This window comes from Gallinula chloropus (assembly GCF_964237585.1).
Source record: "Gallinula chloropus genome assembly, chromosome: 10".
Classification (NCBI taxonomy): Eukaryota; Metazoa; Chordata; class Aves; order Gruiformes; family Rallidae; genus Gallinula; species Gallinula chloropus.
Window position 1 is genome coordinate 7,813,356 of NC_140095.1, and position 17,102 is coordinate 7,830,457.

The 17,102-nt window shown below is 45.7% G+C and overlaps 1 protein-coding gene across 1 annotated transcript; it reads left to right on the forward strand.

Annotated features, from left to right (window-relative positions):
• The first annotated feature begins 2,324 nt into the window (after positions 1-2,324).
• Positions 2,325-15,318, forward strand: NPM1 (nucleophosmin 1). Its single transcript, XM_084268579.1, has 11 exons — positions 2,325-2,458; positions 3,199-3,278; positions 6,520-6,639; positions 7,389-7,482; positions 8,186-8,289; positions 8,787-8,848; positions 9,304-9,358; positions 10,645-10,734; positions 11,606-11,707; positions 13,927-14,001; positions 14,965-15,318. Exons 1-11 carry the CDS (start codon positions 2,395-2,397, stop codon positions 15,001-15,003), a joined length of 885 nt encoding a protein of 294 aa, XP_084124705.1. The 5' UTR covers positions 2,325-2,394; the 3' UTR covers positions 15,004-15,318.
• Positions 15,319-17,102: the final 1,784 nt, after the last annotated feature.

A 17,102-nucleotide genomic window follows, 5' to 3' on the forward strand; every position in this document is an offset into this window, starting at 1 on the left:
ATTGAGAAGAGTGAAATATCAATGTCGTAATGGACATGACAGAAATAACAAATGTCATGATGTACGACAGCCCTTCTAAAGCCCCATGAAGCCAAACAAGATGCAGCAAGCATCCATCTCCTCCTTCCTACCCCCGTTCTGCTCTGTGCCTGTCCTGTCTTTCCTCCACATTATTTCCTCAGTAATGGAAGACTAATTGAATGAAAAGTGACTCTGTATATGCAAGAACACGCGATGGCTGCACTGCTCCCCTTCGACAGCACTGGGTGGACTTGTCTGCTTCGTGAGCTGCTTGGCACTGCATGGAGCAGTTGCAGTGTGGTTTTGACCAGCAGCCATGCATTCCTGTTGGTGTGACAGCAGGTAAGCATACGTGCAAAGAGCTGCCACCTCTGCCAGCTGAAACAGGCAGTGATAGAGCGGCTTTGGTGTCTGGCCTCCAGCCAGGGTCAAACCACCACAGCGCAGGGTACATTCTCCTTCCCACTCCAATTTGTCCTTTGGGTCATGACAAAACTTCACTTTAAAATCGTATATTAGTTTCCATTTCCAAGCCAAACCAAAGAAATGTCTGATTTTGTTCTTTGCTGAGATGGCTGGTCAATGGATGATGCCTTTCTTCCACCACAGCCCCATAGCCACCACACCTGGTGGGTTTTCCTGCCTCTGCCACCTGAGGGATCCCTGTGCCTATCTCCTGTGCAGCACAGTGCTGCACGGCCACTCTTCCTTCATTTTAAAGGCTACCCTTAGCAGTAACTGCTTCCTAAGGATCGTGAGAAATAAAACCCCCAAAGGATAGAAAATGAAATAACCACCGTTTATCCCTGTACTCTGTTCTCACAAAGTCCATTTTCTTATTGCCATATTTTAGTGGGCCTGTAGCAATGCACGTGACATGCAGGGGGACCTAATCTAGTGAACCCACAGCTCAAGCAACCTTGTAGTTGGAAAGCTAATTCTATCTTGCAACTGGGAGACCCTTCATTCAAAGTATATATAATGTACTGTAGAACTGGAGTTACTGCTTTAAAGGGGTGAGCCTTGTGGGACAGTGGGGAAGGTGAATGCTGTGTTCTGACAGGTAAGATTAATTTTACCTGCATGCCAGGTAAAATTGTTTGTGTCATTTTCTGGAACAGAATTTAACATTCTTACGACTAGGAATGCAGGTATTATGAATACACATTACACGTCTTAAATTAATGGATGGGTATGAGCCCTGAGAGGCTATATACTTTTATTTTTGTTGAGTGGGCATTCAGGGAAAAGTAACCTTGGGATTAGGTGATCTACAGCACCAGGCACAGGGCTCTTCCTGAGGGCACCTGGACAGGACAGTCCCAACAGTCCCTCGATGCTGTACCATGGCCAGGGCCAGTGCCAGACTACCTGCACCAACGCACAGCCATGCCTCTTCGTGGCTTGCGGCACTCAGGACGGAAGAAAAACCCTATTTTCAATCCTGTTGTGACACAGAGCTGTCCCCACATGGCAAGTCACACAGAGCAGCTCCCTCCCATCACACAGCAGCTGAAAGGGGGGTGGAGTCCCCAAAGCGTTTCTCCCCGGTCCCGAGCATGGTGGCAAGCGGAGCAGTAACTCAGAGCGGCCCCAGAGCCGAGCCGGCACCAAGGCGGAGCAGTGAACGCCGCTTATTTTAGCGTTTCACGGCAACAGTGCCGCCTCCTGCGTGTAACGGCGCTGGAACATGCAGCCCCCCGTCTCCGAGGAGGGCTCGTTGCTTCGGCCGGGGCACTAAGCCTTTTGCTGCACTGCAGGGACAGCGAGCGGTGCTGGGCGCTGAGCCCCCGAGGAGGGAGGCTGCCCAGCTCATGGGCGGACGGGGCGGCTCGCCCTTCTCGGCGCTCGGCCGCCGAGACACCTGAGGGCAGCGGCTGCCGAGCGCCCGCCGGCGGGCCCTTCCCGCCCGGCAGCCGTACGCGCCCGCAGACAGCCATTTCGCGCCACCGCCCAGCCGGTGCCCTCAGGTTACAGCGGCGAGCGGTCACCTGGCTGGGGCGGCGCTCGCCGCGCTTTCCCCGCCAGGCACAGCTGGCGATGCCGGGCCCCCCCCACGCCTGAGAGAACGAACGAACAAACGGCGCCACCGCCGCCGCGTCTCCTCCGCCTCCATTTTGTGACGGCCGCGGCCCCCAGCGCATGACAGGCCGCGCTCGCGACCACCCCTCCGCGCGAACGCGCGGCGCAGGGGGCAGAGCGAGCGCATGCGCAGGGGAGGCGGGACGGGCTGAGGAGGCGTGGCCGGCGCGTGGGTCTCGCGAGAGCGCTCGGGCTATATCTGGGAGTGGGCGGGCACGCGGCTTCCTTTAGAGCGCGTCCGGCTGCAGCAGCGTATCCCGACCGCTCCTCCCGCGCGAACAGGCCGAGAAGATGGAGGACAGCGCCATGGACATGGAGAGCATGGGCCCTCTGCGCCCACAGACCTTCCTTTTCGGTAACGGCCCGCCGCGCCCCCGGCCCCGCGCTCCGCCGGCCGCTCCGCGCCCTCAGGCCTCGAGGCCGGGGCGGGCGGCGGCGGCCGCGGCCTGGTGCCGGCCTGGCGCCTCAGCGTGGCGAGCGCGCGGGCAGGGCCTCGGTGGGGGGTGGGAGGGGGAAGGGGCGCGCGGCGCCCGCCGCCCTTGCCGCCCTCATCGCCCTCACGGCCGCGCGCTCGCTCCCTCTCTCTGTCGCGGCGCGCGCCCCACGTGGCGCGCTGCTCGCACGTGGCGGTGGCGCGGCCCGGCCCGGTGCTTTTGTTCCCGGCGCCGCCCGCCCGTTTCCCCGCCCGTTCCTAAGGACGCGGGCACGCCCGGCCAGCCGCCGGCCGCGGAGCACGCGGCAGCAGGCGGAGCACGTGTAGGGCGGCGGGCCGCCGCGCGCTCCTCTGCCGCCGGCTCCGGGGGCGGGGGGAGGCCCGGCTGCGGACTCCGGGCGCCCAGGAAAATGGCATAGTTCCGGGCAGCGCGGGGGCGGCTGGAGGCCGATGGTGGTCTAGCGGGCAGGCTCGAAAGGGCCACGCTGCGAGCTGCGCGCTCGGCACTAGGCCGCGGACTCGCCTGGGATTTTCCCCGCCCCACGTGTCTCTCGGGGCGCCTGAAGTTGGTTTTCAGCGCGGGGCCTCAGAGCGGCAGGCTTTAAAATACTGAAATACTGCCAGCAAAACGGTGCGCTCATAATTTAATATTTTTATTACAGGCTGTGAGCTTAAAGCAGACAAGGAGTATCAGTTTAAAGTAGATGATGAAGAAAACGAGCATCAGTTGTCTTTGAGAACGGCAAGTATTTCGTAGTGGCTAACTTTTTAAAGGAGTGATTCTAGGTGCATCTTGTTAAAAAATCGACTTTTACTGGGAGTGGAGCCTTCCAAATATATGCTGTATTGGAAATAAAAAAAGTAGTTTGAAATACCCACTTAAGTTTTTTTACAGCAAGCAGTACAAGTCTAGAAAGTGTAAACATGGAATTCACAGGAGATTAATAAACATACACAGAAAGATGTTAAAGGCCAGAACATATACTCTGACATCTCTGGTACAATAGTTCTGATGCTACAGGAGCACAGGAGAAGGAAGATAACAAAACATAAACAAGTGAGTTATGTTTAGGTTTGTTGTCCTTAGTGTCTGTCACCCCCCCTCAAAGGATTTAAGTGATGCTGTCCATCATCTGTCTTACATGCTCTTTGCTGAGCTGGAAATCAGGGTCAGTACACTGAGTGTCCTTAGGTGTGCATTCTTACATCTTTTTGGTGTCATGGGAAGCAAGACATGGTATTTCAAGGCTTTTGTTCTGATCTGAGCATGTTACTTCTCATTAGCAGAAAAATAAAAGGCCACAACTTAACAGGAAAAAAATCAGGGCTGCAGCACCTCTACTTAACGGTTTATTACTGTGATTATTTAAATAGAGACACCTTAAAGACACCTGGAAATGAGTGTTACCATTGTGGATTACTTCCTGCAGCAGAACTGCACCCTGCAGGAGACTCATAATAATGCTCTCCAAACTTAGTCATGGGTGCGACTTAGAGCACTTCAGTAGGCAGGCATTGCAGTTCTGTGAACCAGGTGCCTTCAGTTCTTAGCTTCTGTGAGAATTGCAGCCTGGACTTGACAGTGACTAATTTGTTCTTAATGAGAATAGCTTTTGAGGGAAGACTGTAACAGCAAAGTATGTACAGGACAAGTTCGTACAGGCAGTTGTTATATCTGAACGCTTGTCATTGATATGATATTAGTCAATGAGGGATAATTGAGGCAAATGGTTGTATCCAAAGATTGTGATGTTTGAAAGAGCTACAGCATCTCTTACCTTTCATGGGGGGTGAAGCAGTCTGGACTCACACTGGTACTTAGTTTTTAGGGTTGTGGGGGAAAAGTCCAAGTCAATAACTTTTGTTAAAAAAGGGAAAAATGCACAGGAGAAATGGGACTGTAATAGCAAACTGTAAGTGCTCTAAGAGGCTTGGAGGATCTTGGACTTGGCTACAAACAGCTACAGCCTTAGCAAGCAGAGAAAGGAGTTAAGAATAGGTAAGATGTGAAGATAGCAAATACATAAACCCTAAGTGCTGTAGTATTGTTTTGAACTGGTGCAGGTGACAGGAGTAACCTGGGGGTGGAGAGCTTGCTCTCAAATTCTTGCCCTGGTGGGTAGTCTTACCAGCTGAATGATTCAGTGTTGAGAACCCGTCTGAGAGGTGAGATCAGGGCAGCAATTCCACCTCTTCAAATATATGGTAACAAAACTTGGTAGGAATGATGAATTCTTTATCCTGTTTCTCAGCTGCCAGTCTTGATGTCTTGTCTGGATCATTGCAGCCTGTATAAACCTCAGGTCTTGGAGAATGGAAATTTGGGTTGTATGCTGCTGCCTGAAGTGTTCACACCTACTTCTTCTGTGGAGGGCGGCGAGCTTTCTTCTCTGTGGGTACTGGGAAAGAAACAGGAGAGCCTTGTGCACTTGTCTTGGGAGTAATTGTGCTTAAGGGCTCTTTGGCTTCCAGAGCTCTTGCATGTAACCCTGACTGATGCCAGAGGCTCAGAGAACTGGAATTTCAGGCTTGTCCCCTGTCTGTCACTTTGACTCCTGCAGCTATGAATCTTAAGTAAGCACCAGACTTGTGCCCTGTGTAAGGAGTCCAGGAGTTTTGAAAAATGCAGAAGATGGGCATTGGGCTGAGCAGACTTAACTCCTTGAATGTCAGGTTGTGGTGGTTTAGCGCTGTCTGGAGGCCAGACGCCCACCAAAGTCAGTCTATTACTCCCCTCCTTAGTTGGACAGGGGAGAAGATATATATTAAGAGGCTCAGGAGTCAAAATAAGGACAGGGAGAGATGATTCTGTTGCCCATGGCATGGGCAAAACACTCAACACAGAATGAAGAAGGAAAACTGTCTAATCTATTACACTACACTACAGAGAACAGTGAAAAATGGAGTTGGGAGTGTGATCAGATCTTTAAACAAACTGCAACAGATCTTAAAACACCACTGCCCCCACCACTACCTTCTTAGCAGACTTCACTCTAGTCATGATTTCACTCCTTTTCCCCTGCTCACAGCACTGGGGAGCAGGGACTGGGAGATGGGGGCTTTGGTCACTCCCTTGCGAGTCGGTTTCCTTCTCGGCTGGGGGTGAGGGGCATTCATTCCACACCCTCCCCCTGCTGCACTGTGGGAGACAGTCCTCCATGAACTTCTCCAATGTGAGTCCTTTCCTGCAGGGCTTTATCACAGTGTCTCAGTCCCAGTCCTCCACAGGATTCCAAGCCTCCCCCCAGCAAACCTGTTCTTACACATAACTCTCTCTCATCTCTGTGTCTCTGATTTTCTTTCTGGCTGCAAATGCTGGCAGGGGCTTATCCCAATGTAGGATCACAGCATCATCTTCTCTATGTCTCCACCTGCTCCACCCAGCGTGGAGCCCCTCCACGGGCTGCAGGTGGGGTCTCTGCCTTTTCCATGGATTTCTCCATTTTCTTGCTCTCTTTGGTGGCAAAATGCAGCTGCTTCCAGGTTTTCTCCTGTATGTGATTCTCAGAGGTGCTGTGATTATCTCTAGCTGAAACTTCGGCCTTGAATCATCCAAAGTTTACACTGAGGCTGGCAGAAAACTAACTGCTTACAAAAAACATCTCAGCAGCACAGCCTCACAAAACTGCAACACAAGTAAGCAGAAAGAGTGTAGTGCAATAAATGAACTGCAGATGAAACAGCAGGAAGGGGAAGGATGAAGGCTGCAGTTCTGAAGTAGTTTTGTTTCCCATCCTCTAGGCATGTGATTGTACTTCCCTTGAGCCAGCTTCAGTGCTGACTGGACAAAAGGTTGCTTCACTCACCAAGACGCATGGCTTGAGCTGCACCTTGCAAGTGCCAGTGTTACAGGGAAAGGGAGAGGATACTGGCTTGGGGAAGAGTGTGACTGAATCACTGTGAAAAAGTGAATGGAATTTAAATAAAAAACTTGCAAATAACTGGGAAGATTCTGACAATGTTCACTGCCTTTTACTCCACAGGTTACTTTAGGGGCTGGAGCTAAAGATGACTTGCACGTTGTAGAAGCAGAAGCATTGGACTATGAAGGCAACCCTGTCAAAGTAGTACTGGCGTCTCTGAAAATGTCTGTGCAGCCTACAGTAAGTACAGGAGCTTGGGAAGCTGCTGTAAATTGGGGCTGAAGTGGGAGAGGTTAGAAAACCTTACAGAAGGTTTGGGTTGAGTTATAGTGAAACTGCACAATGGTCAGTGGGCTCAGACAAGTGTCAAATTTCAGCATATGTAGTAAATACAAGCAAAGTATGGATATATTTTTAGTGCCTAGTAGACTTCTAGTCATAGACTTACTAAAATTTATGCTTTTAAAAAGTAAATGAGAGTAATTATGCATGTTGTCTCTCTCCATGCATTTGCAAGCAGATGCATCTATAGCCTGCCTGCATTGCTTCCTTGAGTCTGGGGTAAGACAAAGCTCTTCAGAGGTTCTGAAGATGAGTGCTCCCCTTTCTTGGTGCAAGGACACCCTACTTGTCACTCCTGCCGTCTGGAATGTGATTTGAATCAGTGTTGCGGGTTATATGAAGTGGCACTGCAGTGCTGGGACAGGTGTGATGGGTAACATTCAAATTGGTGTTGCTGCCAAGACCAGGAGAAGTAAATGTGGATTGGTCTGGCTTTAAAAAGTGATTATGATAATCAAGGAGAACATAGTAAACTCTGTTGTGGCTTATTGTCTCTGTGAACACTCCAGAATATTCTGTCAGATGGAAACTTGGGAGTAACTGTGTTAGCTTTGGAGCCTACAGGTGTGGGTTACATTTGAATGGATTGCCTGTTAGATACTCTTTGCCTCTAATACTTGAATAACCAGCAATGCTTTTTTCCTTAGGTTTCATTAGGCGGCTTTGAGATCACACCACCGGTGGTCTTGAGGTTGAAATGTGGTTCGGGGCCTGTTTATGTCAGCGGTCAACATCTCGTAGGTATGTGGTGTTACTCAGGTTACTAACTGTGATCTGACTACCTGTCAGCACCATCAGAGCTGGGTGATGTATCTGGTATCTCAGTACTGGCCCTCTGAATCTTTAATTCACTGTCCTCAGAGGCACGAGGTAACTGTAGGACAGAGGAGTTCAGGGAACTGCTTGCATACCTTTTCTTGCCTCTTGTTTTGCGTGTCAGCCTTGGCAGTTTGAGTGCTGGTTTTGCTGCTTAAAAATACATGTTGGGTTCCTGGTGTTAGTGTCTGCTTTGCAATTGAGGGTGTGAGAAGCTCACCCATGAAGTAGTTGTGAGTTTGCACTAGGACATATGTCAGCACTAGCTGCCTTCTTTGCAGAATTGTCTTCGAAATGTATTTTTCCAGATTATCTCCTAAGCGTATATCCTCAGAGATGGAGATGTTCTTGCTTTTCTGTGGCTGCTTCTCTGGGAGGAGTGCTACAGGTAGTGTAGGGATAGTTCCTCACCGGTTTTGGATTTCCATGTAGTAGTATGCTACTGATTTTCTGTAGTAGTATGCTACTGAGTTTCTGATCTCAGCGGTTAGATCCCTAGTTACAAAATTCCTCCTATCAATTCAGTGCCTTGATAAGACCTTGACTGTTTAGTTATCAGTGCTTTCCAGCAATCTTAACTACTCTTAACTGATAGGGGTTTTTTTACACACTGCTTTCATTTTATCAGCATTAGAGGAAGAACCAGAATCAGATGATGAGGAAGAGGATACAAAAATTGTGAACACTTCGACAAAGAGACCAGCAAGTGGAGGAGGAGCTAAAACACCACAGGTATATACATTTTGAATCAGCTGCAGAATTTTCTTCTGTGTTGGCCCTAACCAGCCTGTAGAAGTAAGCAATTAGATGGCTTGCTATGAATTACTTAATGTTTGGGGTATTGATAGCAGTGAGGAAGGGTTATTTTGTACTCTGGTCTCGGTGTAGTACAGATGGTTTCCAAAGCTTTGCTGAAGGGACTAACACGAAGACTGCTTTATGTGGAAGCTTTGTCCACTGCAGTAACTTGAGCATGTGCAGATTCTAGGGATAAACATCGGCACACTCCAAGTTTAAATGCTGCCAGAAACTCTGTAGTGTTAGAAGGAAAGGTTCCTATGCTTGGGTGTGCTGTAAAATTGTCAATAGCTTTTGACTTGGTAGCTGCACTTTGTTGGTTTTCAGCTAAATTGATGGGAGATAGCCTTGTAATTAGGTCACAAATGGGTTTGGATCAATTAGTTAAGACAAAATTGTATTGACACATAATATGCCTGTTCTTTTTTAAGAAAAAGGCAAAATTGTCAGAAGATGATGAGGAGGACGATGAAGATGATGATGAGGATGATGAGTATGTATTCTTTTGATAATGTATTTTGAAAAGTGGGGTTAATGGCTTCAGAATATGAATTGCATTACGCAACTGAATGTTAAGTGATGCTACTTGGCTACAGAAAAGTAAAATTGCCTCATTTACCTCTGCAATGCAGTCTAAATTAGTGTCACTAAAATGTCATACCTAGTTACAAAACTTAGTTTCATGTAATTCATTAACTTTTAATCAATGTGGAATTTTTTTTTCTTAGAAGTCAAAATATACCTTCAGTATTAGAAGAAATAAAGACACTCAGCTGCTTTAACAGTAGTGGAGTATTTGCCCATGTGTTAAAGCAAGGTATAAAGCAGATTTGGAAAACTCTATTTGCCTCCCATTTTATTTGGGGTGGGGAGGAGGACACATTCCTTAGTGTGGTTGAAGTTGAGAGTATGAATCCTGAACTGTGGTGACTGCCTTTCTAATTGTAGTGATGAGGATGACTTAGACGATGAGGAGGAAGAAATTAAAACACCTATGAAGAAGGTAAGTGATATATGTATATCTATATGTGCACAACATTGTGACCCTCTTCACCTGTGAAGGATTAAACTCTTAATTTACTAATAGGTGTCAGTTAACTCCTGATTTTGAGGAATCATGTGAAGACCCCTAATGCACTACAAGGTGGAGAGAGCTTTAAGTGAGATAGCTGTTGGGGACTGAACTCTGTGTTTGTTGTAATGCAGAAGGGGCTTTTTGTGCAGTGTTCTGTTTTGTTATATATGAGATACCAGGATTATAATAGACTGGATAGTAGTAATGGGGGCAGGTAGTCCCTCACAGGGATGAGTTGAGGCACAGCAGCTTGTGGTGTGTGAATATATGTTTTTGAGTGCTCACATACGTGGGTTGTGCTTGGCTATTTCAGTTAGGCCTGTATCCTCTGAAAAAGGTCTCCCTAGCAGCCTAACTGCAAAAACTGATCTAAAATACGTATGAGCCCACTGGAAAAGGTTGACTTCAGGCAGCCAGCTGCTCGGTGTGAAATTGCATCAGCCCTTGACTGCCATCTGGTGGCAAACTAAGTGATAACGTCTTGGCAACTGCTGAGCTAGAAGGTGACAGGTTTTTTTGAATTTGTTTACTTGGGTTGAATTTAGATGTGTATCTGCTGTTGAGAAACAGTAGTTTAAAATTTTCTTCATTAGGACAGAGCAGCATACAATGAGTCTCTGTGGGTGATAGAGCACAGTAGTTCAAGGCCTGGTAAAGCCAGTCTGAACTGCAGATTTCCTGATGTCTAATCAGATCTAGTGTGGCCAAATAAAATGTTTACCTTGATTTATATAGGAGTATAAAAATCCAGGTCTTAAAAGATGTGGCCTTGTCTGTGCATATCCCAGATGTTTATGAAATGCCAAACAAAAAGTAATGTTTGTGATTAAAAAAAAAAACCCCAACAAAGCAACTAAGTAGCACTGAGTCAGATTTTGGAATTGAATCTGGAATTAGTTTAGATGGCACTGTGCTCCTGAAAATCTGCATGGTAATATAGGGAAAATGTAGTAGAAGTCGTGCATACTTGTATAGCATCCTAACAAACCTTGGTCTTGGTTATGTAGTGTGCTGCACCAACAATTTATATTTGAGCTCATGTAGTATATGTGCTTTTTGCTTACAGGAGGCTGATCATGTTGCATGAGAGAGAATGCTTTTTTTTTATGTGGGGTTTAATAGTATGTATCACTAAATCCTGAGTATTGGCTTGATGAGCTTAATGTTTACTAACAGTTCTTCATGGCAAATGGTCTTTAATGATTTCTTTTCAGCCTGTCCGTGAGGCTGCAGGAAAGAATATGCAGAAAGCAAAGCAAAATGGAAAAGACTCTAAGCCGTCCACACCAGCATCAAAATCAAAAGTGAGTAAACACAAATCTCTGTAATTCAGTTTTCGTGCCCAACAGTAGCTTCACATAATCTGCTAGCCATAAAGTTAGATTTTTTTTTTTAGTTTTAATTTGAAACATGCTGGAGATACTGTTAATTGCTTAGTGTTCCCCCCTGAAACTCCTTGGTGATCAATATGGGCCTACCACAGCCAAGATGCAAAATCAGATGTTTTGTTCCCTGTGAGTAGTGACCCACCGTTTAAAATACACGTGTTTTCTATGGAGCTGCTTGTGCCAGAGGGTGGGTGCTGTGTTGCCACTGCAGTGCAGCAGGAGGCTGCTGCTAATGGGGGAGCTGAGCTGGACTGATGCATTTGAGAACTAAATGTTTTCTTCTTGAGTTGCTTTGTAGTTCAGCTTCCCCTTGCTGCCTGTACTGTACCCAAATAGACATGCTGATATCAGGAAGGCTGATAAGAGAGATCAGTGTGGGAAGGATGGCAGGACAGCGTCTTAAGAGCAGTGCAGATGTGTGCCTTTGTGAAGCCTGACCTAATCTGGCTGCAGTTGAGTAAACTCACTCAGTGTTTTGACAACTTGCAGTTTCATCTTTGGGAGAAAGAGCTGTGTAGGCACCTGTGGGGGAGCGTAAGTGGTAGTTGTGCGAACTGCAGTAATTCCAGACTTCAGTGTTGCTCTCCTTGTTTTTGAGGAATGTGATGCAAGCACAAATTTAACTTTTGTGACTTTTAGGATGATCTGAAGTATTTATGTGGTAGTTTTTTTCATTCTGTAGAACTTCTACAGAAGGTTTTTATGGGTTTTTTTTGACAACTTGATCTTGTATATTAAATAACTTTATGTATATGTGCAACTTTCTAATGAAATGACTAATTTTCAGACTCCAGATTCCAAGAAGGATAAAACTCTAACTCCAAAAACACCCAAAGTCCCTCTGTCGTTAGAGGAGATAAAGGCAAAAATGCAAGCATCTGTAGAGAAGGTGAGTTTTGGAAATGTTTCCTGGCATTATATTTGTGCTTCACACATGAGAAGCATCAGATAGTTTTTAGGAATGGTTACCTGTCGTGGATTGCTGTGCTTTTACTTCAGTTATGTTGATGCTGAAGCTCAGAGCAGTGAAAACTCACTTGGGATAAACAGATGCCCACGTACTCAGGGGAAATGAGAACACTTGGCTTTTGTAGTTTACCAGCAGTGGTGATTAGTAACTCACTGTGTCTTTATCCACTGTTTCAGCTGAAATTTGAAAAACGCACAACAAAAAACAGAGCTACAAGCTGTGGGTGATAATATTCTAAAGGTGTTTCTAATCAGTGTGTACACATTTTATTTTGATGAGTAAAGCAGAGTTCTTGTCAGGCTTGGTGTAGGTGGGGCTTAAATTAGTATCCAGCTTAGCTGCTTGTGTGGCTTTATAACTTCCAGAAGGGGGAGATAGGAGCCTGTGATGTGCAGCAGTGAATCGAGGAAGACCTGAAAGCGTTTGCTTTCTGAACTGAAGATCAGGCGTTGATTGAGTTTCCCCTCAGTGGATGTTTTGTCTTTCAGAGGTCACAGGGCAGTCACTCAGGCTTCTGGTTGTTACCAGCTTTGACTAGCACTTAGTTACATGTATAAGTATTCCTCTTACCTGATGGTTAAATGTAAAAAAGAAAATTGCATTTTAGTTCTAGTCTGGTTGGTAAAAAGTGTATGCAGGTAATAGGAATTTTTTCTCCCTTAGCCAGGTTAGGAAAACGTGTGTGCTAGCTAGGGGTGCAGCTGAGTGCATGTCTGTGCTGCGGAGTAGGTGGTAGCAAGGACCTGACCTGTAAGATGTATGAGTTCTGGTTTTACTTCTTGATTGTGCTTAGTGTGCTCGCCTGGGACTGAACCAGAGACTGTTTTGGCTGATACCAGTGTTAAAATAATTTTAGTTGTGTGGTGTTTTTTAATTTGGTCTGAGAGAAGCCTCCCCTCCTTACAGTGGCAATCAAAAATTCAAGGTCATTTAAAAATTTTAATTTTATGCTTAGATTCTTCATGTTTTGCTGTAGTTTTGTTCCATAATGCAAGAGAAGGCAAATGTGTTTCAGTAGAGTGGGTTCCGAGTGAGCAATAGCAAATTGTGGTCTAGATGGAAATGCATATCCCTGTCAGTGATGGATGGTGTCATTCGCAAGGTCAGACTACCCTCTTGGATCTGGCGGATGCCAGGGTGGGCTTTTGCGTGGCTGAGAGGAGGCAGGATCAGTGTGGCTTCTGCAGTGTAAGCAGAAGTGGCAGTGCTGCTCACAGCAGGCAGACACCCCTGTGGAGGGAAGCATGTGAACCACATAACCGGCAAGTAGCTTCAGCATTCACTTTCTGTTGCTGAAGAACATTGCTGCTGGGAAGTGCTGTGCAGGCACAAATGTGTAGAAGCAATAGCAGGCACCTTAGTGTAAGGGAAAAGGTTTGTGCATTGGCATATATATACAGTAGTGCTTTAGCTGACAGTCAGCAAGTTAGCAGCTTTAAAAAAACCCCAAACTTATTTTATTAAATTGCTAGCATGGAGCTGCTGTGTTATGTAAAAATATGAACAAGTTAATAGAAAAGCATCAGACTTGACAGTGTCTCATAAAACAACATGCTATATATGCTGGAGATAAAAGACAAGATAAACCTAGGTCCATATATTCTTGAACCTGCTTTATATGTATGATTTCAGACATAGAAGCAAATATCCCTAAACAAGTTCTTTAAATTCACAGAACTGATGTATTAGGATGAGGGTTGAAGGATGGGTGGGAGATGAATTATTTCTTGCTTCAGAGCTGAAGTTGAAAACCAACCTGTGAGGAATAGTGGTGCCTTGAGTTGTATCTTGTAGTAAGAACTCCTAAACATGGAATTAGTTCCAGTTTATCTGAACAGAATATGAATGTTGGCTAAACATGGATATTTTGGTGGTGGGTGCTGGATTTTTTTGAGTGTGAGCAAGGATGTTTGTATGGCCATTTTGGTGTGTAGGCATTCACTCTAGTGAGACATAGTAGGGATTCAGTAGAGAATCAAATCAGTAAAAACAGTTTAAAAGCAGGTTGGTTTGGGATGTTGAGGTTGCAAGGTGAGTTCAGTAAAATTCATGTGTACTGAAAGGAGGGCTGAAGCTTTGTAAGTTACTGGAATCATTACATGACCTGTGCATGCTAAAGCTTGCTTTTTTCAACATAGGGTGCTACCCTTCCGAAGCTGGAGCCCAAATTTGCCAACTATGTTAAGAATTGCTTCAGGACGGAGGACCAGAAGGTAACTGAATTTATTGGAACTTGATAAAGTCCAAAAACTTTTATAACCTGACTTAGGGTTTCTTTTCCACTTCTTTATCTTTACAAGCTTTGGACTGCTTCAAAGGGTTACAAACCACAAACAATACTTCAAATTAAATAAATGGGAACGGTTTTAAGGGTTTAGTTGGCTAAGATAGGAAAGCTAATATTTTATTACATTTTTCCAGCTTTTATATGGTTGGTAAATTATCTCTTGCTTACTAAACCCACAGAATTTTCCTTTTGGCACCATATTGGCTAAGGAAATGAGCTGTGGTTTTCCTTGCTGCTGCATTTGGCCACCTAGGCCAGTCTGCTGCTCAGCCTTTTGTTGGGGAGGGTGTCTGGGAGGGGGAACTGTTTTGTGATGGAGATTATGGCTTTCTTGCTACATTTTCTCCCAAAGTCAACTGAACTCTTGTAATAGAGGGTAAGCCAAAAGGTGGTATCAGGAAGCAAGTTTCTGAATTAGTTATTACTCAACATACACTGGGCTAAAATGTGTCTTGGATTTCCCTATCAAAATTCCTGCAAGTCAAAGCTTTCTTCCAGTGACAGAATTCCTTATGCTTTCCTCCTTCCCTCGGTGGTTCAGAGTAAACTTGTCTGATAGACAAATTGGTAGGTTCTTGAAGGAATGTTTAGCCTCAGCTACTGGAGTTGGTCTGACATGAGCCAGGGTAGGCAGAGTTCAGCCAATGTTTGCCTAGCTGGTCCACACCCATCCTCTCACTTCCACCTCCACTGAATTCATAGTACTGTGAATTTAAATGGATAAACCTGATAGGACCCAGCATCTTGCTTCTAACTTGATTTTTCTCTGAAAGGAATGTGGGCTTTGTTGCAATTCAATGTCAATATTTTGTGGAGTGTGTGGAGATAGTAAACTGAAAATAATTGGGAAAATGGATTTTGGTTTCTAACTCTTTGTGTACACTTCCAGGTCATTCAAGCTCTCTGGCAGTGGAGACAGACTCTGTAAGAAAAGAAAAAGTTTTAAACAGTTCATTAAAATCTGCACTCTTACTTCTGTAACCGTTATTTGGCTGTCCTTTTTACAAACGCTGAAAGAGCTTTCCCTACCGTGTCTGATAAATGTCATCCAGATTACCTTGCCAAGAATGTGTTGTCCAAAATGCCTGTTTAGTTTTTAAAGACTGGACTCCACCCTCAGCTTCATTTAAAGTATGTATGGAATGTTTTGATAAGATGTGGTGGGGGTGGTCAGACAAATGGAAATGGTGGGGAGACTAAATGTACGTGGAGAACAAATAAAATTTAGTATTTTAATAAAGTACTATCGTTTCTTTTTTTATGGGGTGGGGGTAGTCTGTATACTGAACCTGGAAGAAAACAGGGCTTTAAAGTTAACCTCTCCTAGGAGTTACTTCTGAGTATTTTAGCTACTTCGCTTTACTGACTACACATCAGAGTGGTGTTCATGTTAACTTCAAACCCAACCTTACTCCAATTCCATGGGCGTCAGAGCTGTGGAGCAGCAGAAGGCGTAAAGGGTAAGTGGGACTTGATGCTTTTCTGGAAGTGACCACTAATTAGGTAATTGCCTAAACCAGCCTTTCCTGCATCCCTGCTTTATTGGGTTTTGGTTTATGGCTTCTCCTAACAACTTGAGTTTGTGGGGCTTGTGACTCCACTTGTAAAATGTAATATTTGGGAACTGCCGGCTGTGCGGTTCCTCCAAGGGGCTGCAGGCTCCCAGGCGCTCATGACAGGGTTTTGTGGAGAAGAGATTTAGCTTGATGGCAGTAGGGTGTGCCTGAGGAGACCAGTACCAGTGGATAGATTCCTGGGAATGGTGAGGAGCTAATGCAGCAACTCCCAAAAGCTCAGATCGGTGGGTAGTCCTGTCAGGTCCTCAGCCATTTTCTGATAGCTGCCTACCAAGGGTGCTGAGGTAAAGCAAGCTTCTGCACTGTTCTTGGTTGTCAGAGAGCAATGCCAAGGTGTAAGGGCTCTTCCAGATGAGGGGAAGGGGAACACCAGATGGTGGGCCTGGCACTGAACTCTGGATTCCTGTCTAAATGCCTCACCTCAGGCTTGACTGCTGTGATGTGTAGCAACTGCAGTAAAGGTATGAAGACACTACTCATGTTTAAGCAGTTGTAACTTAAACTGATTCGGTCCCTCCTGTGTGTGAGGCTCAGTGCAACTGGCTTCTGTTTTTCACAGCCAAAAAATGTTACTTGAGAACACAAGGGTGTTAAAGCAGACATCAGCAGGCTGAGTGTTTTACCCTTGAAGGACTCAGTTGGGGTCCTACAGTGGTTACCTTTGCAAGATGTGGTAAAAACCTTTGGGTTGTGCTAACTGGGTGTGGGGGTCTATTTCTTTACTGGATGTTCTTTCTTCCAAGTTACTTTAGAGACAGGATGAATAATTTGGTTTGTAAAATTGTCACTGGAAATTTTTTAAGGTTTGCTATTAAAAACTCATTTTATTTCTATAGTTGAGGTTCTGGGCATGTTAGAAACGAATGTTGAGTCTCCAGAAGCAAATACTTCTTGGAAAAACAAAGCCAAGCAAAGCGCATGGTAGAAAAGTGAGACACAGTGCAAGTCCAGTGTCAAAAATTCGTTTAAGCTTGAGTATAATTGCAGTATGTGAAATGGAAGAGAGTAAGGGTTTGAAATGCCTGTTCTGGTGGGGTTATGTCAATAGATGATGGCATATGCACAAGTGAAAGCAAATTTCCCTGGTGAAATAGAGCTAATGGCACAGGCTGGCTTATTTAAGCAAAATTGCCCTCAATTTTGGCTGCAACAAGTGAAAATTGTACAGTAATTTCAGTAAAGCTGTCCAGCCAGTACACCATGGCAAGGACTGAACTTGAGAACAGCCGGGGCGCTGCCTGCCTTCAGGTCACCAACCGGAGCAGCTCTGTGGGGCGCAGCTGCATGTGGCATGAGGATGCTGGGAAGATGGGGCCTGTAGGGCTGGTTTGAAGGGAACATGGTTTAGACCTGGCCAACATACAGGCCACTGAATCTGTCTGGCTGCCATTGAGCAGCATGGTATAGAAATGATAACTTCCCTTGATCCCAGCTTGCTGCCAACTGATGT